The sequence below is a fragment of the Crinia signifera genome, unplaced genomic scaffold (genome assembly GCF_055691185.1).
Source record: "Crinia signifera unplaced genomic scaffold, ASM5569118v1 HAP2_SCAFFOLD_750, whole genome shotgun sequence".
NCBI lineage: Eukaryota > Metazoa > Chordata > Amphibia > Anura > Myobatrachidae > Crinia > Crinia signifera.
Genome location: NW_028142654.1, coordinates 29090 through 38556, shown reverse-complemented (window position 1 = coordinate 38556; position 9467 = coordinate 29090). Strand labels below are relative to the sequence as shown.

General features: G+C 45.3%; 1 protein-coding gene across 1 annotated transcript; it reads right to left on the bottom strand.

Annotated features, from left to right (window-relative positions):
• Window positions 1-5436: 5436 nt before the first annotated feature.
• On the bottom strand, window positions 5437-7095 carry LOC146056226 (general transcription factor II-I repeat domain-containing protein 2B-like). Its single transcript, XM_083168355.1, has one exon. It carries the CDS (start codon window positions 7093-7095, stop codon window positions 5437-5439), a length of 1659 nt encoding a protein of 552 aa, XP_083024481.1.
• Between the last annotated feature and the right edge of the window lie 2372 nt (window positions 7096-9467).

The window sequence follows — 9467 nt, the reverse complement described above, 5'->3', positions numbered from 1 at the left end:
TATGCTTGGATATTTGGAAGACCCAGGCCTCCATCCACTCTTGATTTAGTTAGTGTTCTGAATGCAATTCTAGGTGGTCTATTCCCCCAAATAAAAGATGAGATTAGGCTATTTATACTCATAAAGGTATGCTTGGGTATATAAACCGGGGAATGTTGCAGCAAATATAGATACTTGGGGAGTATTGTCATTTTGGTGAGATTGACTCGTCCCATAACTATGAGGGGGAGTTTCCTCCATTGGTGAATACGCCCCTTAACTTCAGTAGTGACCGGGTCGATATTAAGCGATCTGAAGTCAGTCACCCTAGGGGTGACCCAGACCCCCAGATATTTGAATTTTAGGACCCACTGGAGGGGGGAGGAGGAAATCAGTTCATTTGGAATTATGCCTGAAATAGGAAGGATGCTAGATTTCCCCCAGTTTATCAGGAGGCCCGAGAACGCCCCAAATGTCTCTACAATTTCCAACATAGCCTGGAGGGAGGTTTCAGCGTCATTAAGAAAAAGGAGAGTATCGTCTGCATATAAGGCGACCACATCAGTCTGTCCCCCCAGGGGGATACCTTTAATCAGTGGGGATGTACGGAGCAAGATAGCCAATGGTTCTATAGCTAAGAGGGTGGGGGATAGAGGGCATCCCTGTCTAGTCCCTCTGTGAAGTGTAAATGCCGATGTCACGAACCCATTGACCAACATACGGGCCTTCGGGGAGGAATAGAGGAGACGGACCCAATTAATAAAAACAGGACCAAAAGCGAAACGCTGCAGGACCTCCCATAGGTAACCCCATTCAACGGAGTCGAAGGCTTTGGCCGCATCAAGTGACACTACCACCGCCCCCTCCCCGCAGTTCGTACCCCCCTGCAAATGACAAAAGAGCCGCCTTAGATTTCGGGTTGTGGACCGCCCTGGCATAAAGCCCGATTGGTCTTCGTGTATCACCGTGGTGATCACTGCGTTGAGTCTAATTGCTAGAATTTTTGCTAGTATCTTCACGTCTGTTTGGAGGAGTGAGATAGGGCGATAGGAATCTGGGAGGGTAGGGTCTTTTCCAGGTTTTGGGATCACCACTATTATTGCCTCTGACATAGATGGGGGGAGACCGCCACACCGTGTAAGATCGTTATATAACTGGAGGAGATAAGGGATGAAGTATTCCTTGTGTTTTTTGTACACCTCTATCGGGATGCCATCGCTACCGGGGGATTTTTTGTTTGGGAAAGAGGCAATAGCTGCCTCAACCTCCGAGGCTGTAATATCCGCTTCTGAGAGGTCAATAGAGTTCTGGGAGAGGGTGGGGATTGGGATCTGTGAGAGGTATTGGGTTAGTTGGATCGGGGTGTATGTCGCCCGAGACAAGTACAGCGAGGAATAGAATGACAAGAAGGTCTGAGCGATGTCAGGGGTGGTGAAGTATTCCATACCCCGAGGGTCGCAGATTTTTTGAACAGAGTTCATTGTCCTGTCATCTCGGGCTAGATATGCCAAGTAGGTGCCACTTACATCCGACTGGGAGTATCTAGCATGCGAGGAGAAGAGGAGGCTACGCTTGGACTTATCTAGTAGATAGTCAGTCCAAGCCTTACGTGCCCCATCCCACCTTTCCCTATCCCCAAGTAATCCTGACTCTAAATATGTGGCCTCACTCTGGGAGCATATTTTCTCCAGCTTCACTTCCTCCGCCCTACTAGCTTTTTTAATGGCTGCTATATTTTTTATAAGGGATCCCCGCATAACGGCTTTAAACGTGTCGTATACCAGAGTCTGTACAGGAGACATTATTCTCCTGGAAATCTCTCCACTCCCCAACCAATCTCTCATCATCCACCATGAGGGTAAGCCAGAAGGGATTCAGTCTCCAAGTAGCAGCACCCTTTGGTGGCATAAGATCAAGAGTAATCACTATAGGAGAGTGGTCTGATATCCCTCTTTGTAGGTATTCAATTGCCATCGTTTTATGTATAAGGTCTGGAGAGACAAGTGCCAGGTCTATTCTGGAGAATGCCTGATGTCCCGCTGAGTAGCAGGAGAATTGTGTTTGCTTTGGGTGTCTATATCTCCAAGCATCGACCAGATTGAGTTTTGCAAACGGGGTAGGGGAAGGGGCAGAGGGGAGTGCAGGGCGCTCCGAGCCTGATAGTTTGTCCAAGTGTTTATCTAAAATATTATTGAAGTCCCCTATACAGACAATTGGAGCTGATGGGAAAGAGGCCAAAAACGTTACCGCCTTCCTGAGCACCTCATTACTATAGGGGGGGGGATATATACAGCAAGTATGTTCATAAGGGTATGGTTTATGTGTGCCCTAAGGAAAATATATCTACCATATTGGTCTATTTGGTGGTGAGTGAGGTGAAAATTAATGGTTTTCTTGACCAAAATAGATACGCCTCTAGCATTGGGCGAAAAAGTGGAGTGGAACATGTGGCCCACCCAGGGTTTTTTAAGGGACATGGATCTAGTTCCTACCAAGTGGGTTTCCGATAGGCACACTATGTCTGCCCCGTGTTTTTTAATCTCTGAGAGGACCAGGGAACGCTTGATGCGGTCATTAAGTCCACGGACGTTCCAGCCGAGTATGCGGAGCCCCGCTAAAGGTTGAGACTGAGACATTTGTAGTGTAGAGCAGATGTAATAAAAGGATGAAGAAAGACATAGATGTTAGCTAGAAAAGAAGATGAGTTTTTTCGGGCCATAAGGATATGGAAGAGGGAATACACCCATAGTCTAAGTCCCTTTGCTTTAAATGTCGTTAATGCTAGTGTATCTTTTGTGAGAATCGTCAACACCCGACGTCTATACCTGCACATATATTCATTTTTGCAAGCACATCTTAGTAGAATTGTATAGATTGCCATTTTACATTTTAAAATAAATAATGGGGAAAAGAAAAAGGGAAGGAGAAAGAGTACAGGGAGAAAAAACAACCCTAACATCCCAGCCCACCCGGTATACCTATCGAACATTAGATATACTTTGGATCCCTAGTAACCTAAACAGATAACCTAACTAACAGATAACTATAAAAAGAGAGAAGACGAGAGAAGAAAAAAAAACCTCGGGGTATAGAGACCAGCGGTCACCTATCTGTTAACTATTTCCTAGCATTAAGCTCCATTTGGGAACACATTTCCTGTATGAGGATTAGATTTAGAAAAAAAAAAAAAGATTAGATAGCCTGAGTTGCTTGCATAAAACACAATTAAGCATTGATATGACAGAAGTCCACCTCTTAGAGAAAACAGAACATTTATGCTCACATGTGGAAGGTCAGTCAGAGCGTTATGGCCTACGATCAAGCCAGTGTTCAGCCTCTTGTGGAGTGTTAAAGAAGTGAGAGTCTCCATCCAATACTACCCGCAGACGCGCCGGGAAGAGCATGGAGTATTGGATCTGTCGGTCTCGGAGTTTTCTCTTGACCTGAAGAAACTGGGCTCTTGTCTTCTGGATGTCCGCGGCGAAATCTGGATACGCTGCCACAACTTGGTTGTCAAACTTTAGGGGACCCTGTACACGGGCAAGACGGAGGACGGCATCTCTGTCCCTGTAGTGCAAGAAGCGGGCGATGAATGTACGTGGGGGTGCACCCGGAGGTGGGGCCCTAGCAGGAAGACGATGGGCCCTTTCAACCGCGAAGTGTTGACTAAAGTCTCCATCTGGAAACAGGTCCCGGAGCCACCTCTCGAGGAACTTCTCAGGGGCAGAACCCTCCGCTCTCTCGGGGAGGCCCACAAAGCGTACATTGTTGCGACGCAGCCGCCCCTCCATATCCGAGAGCTTAGACTTGACAGCTGACATCTGTGTGGTTAAGTCAGCGACCGCAGTCTTAAGGGGGTTGGTTGTATCTTCCAGGTCAGATATGTGATGTTCCGCTTCTCCCACTCTCTCTCTTATTTTTTGCATATCATGACGAATGAGGGAAATGTCTGACTGCACCTGGCCAATCTTATCGGTGACTCTCTGTTCAGACGCCGATATGGCCAGTATCTGTTGCGTGGATTGGGCAGGATCCTCAGGAGGCGGTGGTTCATCTTCTGCCTGTGAAGGTGGAGGGGGGTTAGGGGTCTGGGGGGGCTGAGCTGAGGATGAGGCTTGGGAAGGGCGGGCATATTTTTCCAGTTTAGCCGCAGCTGTTGCAGCAGTAGATTTCCCCATTGCTGCTGGGATGTCTGGAGCGTGGAATGTAATTTCTTAGAAGACCAGCAGGGGGAGCAAGCTGTGTAGACAATTGGGAGTACCCCGTGCCTCCAAAATGGCTCCTCTTGAAAAAAGAGAAATAATGGGGAGGGTGAAAAAAAAAGCCAGGAGTATCAGGCCCAGTCTCAGGTGTATAGGGCTTAGGACCTGGAGTGTATACAGGGCTCCCAGACAGATAAAAGTGTCCAAGGCAGAGGTTTAGGAGAGGTGTTGGTTCTGGAGGTTAGGGTAGGGCATTGGGTATGTTTCAGCCAGAGGAAGGGATCTGGGGTGAGGGATAGGGGGAGGATGCCGCCTCTGTGTCCTACCCCGCTTCCTCCCGTATCGTCTCTAAGCTGTCCAGTGGCACTGGCAGGCTCACCTGTCTCTCCGCCGATTCTCCTTAGGGAGCCGCCACCTCCCGCGGGGTGTTGAAATGGAGGGCGGCTAGCTCCCACGTCCAGCCGGCCGCTCCAGGCTGTGTACGCCGAGCGGGGGGACGGAGCTGCGGACGCACGTCACACCCGCTCTCCGGGTTCTGTGCAGAGCAGTCAGGCGGGGAGATGGGGCGAGTCTCACCCTGCCGCTGTTGTTTGTGGACGTCGGGAGGGGAAGAGGGTCCCGTCGCAGGCACTGAGTGTGTCAGGATGCAAGATGGCGGGTCGTGCCTCGCGGTGAGTGTCCGAGGCTGCACTGAGATCAGGTGCAGGAGTTCTTTTGGAGCCTTCAAGCTGGCAAAAACGAAGTCTCTATGCAGCGGTGGGGCTCTGTGCTTGGTTTGGGGCAACCCAGGCGTGTATAGGGTGCAGGAATAAGGATTTTTAAGAGGATTATTAGGGAGCTCACGGAGTCAGCGTCTACTCACATGCCCGGCCAAGCCACGCCCCCTATCAACCACCAGATTTATATAAAGAGCAAAAAAGTCCCAATAACATTTTAAACAAAGACCAGGCAGTAATCAGGGCTACGAGCACCAAACATAGAAAGGCATAGATGCCTATTGTGCATAAGGATCAGAGTAGCTAAAATAAATGATAGCACACACACAGGATGCCAGTACTAAAAGACAACGAGGGTACACCAGGCAGTTACCAAGTGAACAACTTGTAAAGTGCAGGGGAGCTTTAGGAGCACCGGTGAGTAGGTGTGGGGTGCCTATGGTCTCCCAGGCAGGATAATTTTTCAAATTTTCGGTGAAGTTCACTTACCCTGCGTCCACAGAAGCTCGGTCATGCCACGTCCCCTGCTGTCCTTTTTCTTAGTGAGACTTCTGACAGTCCTTGTTATCAATCATTTTTTTAAATTCTGGGTCATATGCGGTTGTCGCTACTCGCAGTAATTCTCTTACATGTGTATCTGTTAGAACAGATCTATGCTTTGATTTAACTTGTTTTAGTGTAGAAAAAAAAGACTCACAAAGGTAAGTAGAACCAAACATTGATAAAAGTCTGAGTGCTGCACATTTGACATTGGGGTATTTCTCCATTGGTACAGTTCTCCAGAACTCAATTGTTCCATCTTTCAGGACAGATTTAAGTCGGTCATCCTCATAAAATTCAAGCATCTCAATCTGTGTACTTGCTTCATCTGTGACTAAAGGGGCTTTCAAAGTGTTGGCATCCGTATTGAAAGGGTCAACTAGGAATCTAATCTGAGTTTTTTTCAGCTGTAGATCATGGAATCTTTCCAGAAAGCTGTCTTTAAGTTCTTCAGTCAATATTGCATACCGTGCTGTGCTACTTTTTAAGATATCAGGTACTTGTTCACTTTCCTTTAACAGTAAAGGAAAATGTGTTAGATCTCCCTTTTGAAGTTGAGTATTGAACAAATTGAGTGTGCTGATAAAAGAAAATATACTTTGCACCATGTCAGGCAGTATCTTGAATTTCCCTTGAAGATCCAGGTTGAGTCTGTCGAGATGCCGCAGCATGTCCACAAGAAATGCCAGGTCTAAAACCCATTGTGGATCTGACAGCTCAGGGTATTCCTTTCCTTTTGCTTCCATAAAAATCTTCACAGGGTTCAAAAGTTCCAAAAAACGAGATAAGACTTTACCTTTTGAAAGCCACCTTACGGTACAGTAAAGTGGCAGGTCGCCTGGAAGACCTTGGTCAAGCTCAGCAATGAGATTCCTAAATTGTCTGTGATTGAGAGCATGTGTGCGAATAAAATTGACTATTTTTAGGACAGGATCCATTACGTGATCCAAATGTAACTTTTTAGATACCAGTTGCTCCCGATGGATGATGCAGTGAAACGTCCAGAAGTCACGGAACTGTTTGTCAGCCCGGCACAGTCCCACAAGGCCATTCACAGATCCAACCATGGATGGTGCCCCATCAGTTGCCATTGCTGTAAGCTTTGATATAGGCAACTTTGATTTTGCCATAACATCCATCAGTGTTTCTTTCACATCAATGCCCCGGGTTCGGTCTTTTAAAGGCATTATATCAAGGAGTTCTTCCTTGATTACACAATCCTTTGAAACAGTCCGTACAAATATTGCCAATTGAGATTTGTCCTGGACATCACAAGACTCGTCTAGTGCAATGCTGAGGTATTCACATTTTTGAAGATCAGAAGTTAATTGAGATTCAACAGAAACATTTATGTCTGATATTCTATGCTCAACTGTATGTCGTGAGAGTTGTAGGTCTGAAACCATTTTTTTCAGAGCTATATTTTCTGGGCACAGGATGGACACTACATCTGTGAGACATTTTTTAACAAATTCACCTTCATTATAAGGTTTTTTTGCACGGGCAATATTCCAAGCAACTTTATAAGAGGCATGTGTAACTGTCTCAGAATGTTTGGAAAATTTCTGGAACACTTGTGTTTGTTTTGCAATTTGACCCTTCAAAGTTTTTACCTTGTGAGATCGTAGTTCAGTACCTATAGGGAATTCCTCGTCCATTTTAGCATGATGTGTGCTAAAATGACGTTGAAGATTTGAACACTTGAAGTGTGTTAGTGCAGTCTGGCATATCAGACAGAGGGGTTTGCCTTTGTGATCTATGAAAAAATACAAGTTTTCCCATTCCGTTAAGAATGTTCTGTGTTCATCCTCGTATTTACGTTTATTTTGGGTTTTCTTTTCCATGTTTAAAGATGCTTGGAATATTCTGCAATTTCATAGAAAATAAAATACATTCATACGCTATCAAAAATGTTTAAATTAGGTCTGCAGACTATTATCAATCTATCATGTATATGGCACAAGTTCACTATTGCACACAAAAAACAATCCACATAAAAGCACAGCAGCCTACCAAAGAATCTTAGCATGTATAAAGCTGTACATCAGGTTTGAGAGGCAGGTAACCTGGTGGGGTATAAGGGCCAAATGCCAGTAAGGGCACTGTGCCGCAATGGCAGGCCCTTACAGTAACCTGGGTAAATGTCCTTTATGCCTTGGGCTACACAGCGACAACAAGCATGGCTACACCATTGACATCACTAGCTTTTCTTAATTTGTTTATAGTCAACATTGCTAAGCTTCACTGTCACATAGTTCATTTTCACAGAGCAAAATGCATACTATGATAACAATTTCAAAATGCAATTAATAAAAAATAGGCTGTAGGTCAGAAATGGTGACCGTATACATTACAAAGAGAGAGAGAGAGTTTTTACATGTCGACGATTTTTCTGCAAACATGAAATCTGTTTTACATTCTGTTTAAAATTAGTGCCCCTTATCCTTATTACTTAAATACCAAGAAACAAAACAGCTCCTAGACACCCACCTACTGGAACAGGCCAAAAAAGACGTACTCTACACAAAACAAAAATTCTTTAGGTGGGGTAATAAAACAGGCAAACTGCTGGCCAACATGTCCAGACCTAAACATAAACGCACATATGTCACGGCAATACGCAACCCACAGTCCGGACAACTATCTACCAACACCCCTGACATACTCGCAGAATTTGAAAGATACTTCATAACATTGTATAGAGACCACACAACAGACACAGCAAACCAAGCAGATTTATTTCACCAATTACACCTCCCAAAGCTAACCCCATCACAAAGCGACATACTAACAGAACCTATACACCTAGAGGAGGTTTTAAAGGCAATCACTTCTTCTCATCTGGGAAAATCCCCTGGCCCAGACGGCCTATCAAATGAATACTTTAAACTCCTTCAACACCAACTAGCCCCGGCACTCACGGACCTGTTTAACAACCTCCTCACACACCATACCCCTTTCCCACATCTAACAAACACGACCACCATATTGTTACCCAAACCACAAAAAGATCCTCAATTAGTAGAGTCCTACAGGCCCATTAGTCTAATAAACACAGACATAAAATTACTAGCCAAAATCATAGCGGATAGGATGCAAACGGTACTCCCCGATCTTCTCACGCCAACACAACTAGGATTTATCCGTGGAAGACACTCAGTGAAAGGCATAAGAACAGCCATAGCAGCGGTAGCATCATCTTCCCTAACCAACACTCATACCAATATTCTACTAAGCCTCGACACCATAAAAGCTTTTGACACAGTGCTATGGCCCCACCTTTTCCAAACTTTAGAACACAGAGGCTTCAACACAACACTGATAGACTTTATTAAGTATCTATATAAATCCCCCACAACTAGAATCATGGTAAACGGTACCCTTGGCGACCCAATAGAGATGCAGAGGGGCACCCGCCAGGGTTGCCCTTTATCGCCCCTGTTATTCAATTTAGCTCTGGACCCATTTCTACGCCTCCTAGAAGCCGACACCATCTTCAAGGGCATAGCAATCGGATCCAGGGTTGTGAAGCTCACCGCATTTGCGGATGACATCCTACTATATATTTCCAACCCGACGGAGTCTCTCCATCACATTATACATCTATTCAATCACTTCAAAGAAATATCGGGCTTCGCAATCAACATGCAAAAATCCAAGGCACTTTCCCTGGCATCGCACCCTCTACCCACTGACTTCACTAAAAGTGTACCATTTGCTTGGGCCACTAATTCATTTACTTATTTAGGCACACAAATCCCCAGACATCTAGGACAACTCTATAAATTAAACTACGCCCCCATATTCCAACAGATCTACGAAGAGCTAAAAAACTGGAAAAACCTACCCATCTCCTACATCGGGAGAATAAACCTAATCAAAATGGTAACTTTCCCACGAATAATGTACCTCCTGCAGGGATTGCCCTTGTATATCTCCCCAAAAGACATTAAAATCTTCAATAAAAACGTCAGAGAGTTTATATGGAACAGTGGCAGACCCAAAATAGGCCTAATAAAGCTACAACAGC

Bases quoted from the DNA above. Each gene is read 5' to 3' on its own strand.
- LOC146056226 (XM_083168355.1), bottom strand. From the start codon at position 7,095: ATGGACGAGGAATTCCCTATAGGTACTGAACTACGATCTCACAAGGTA.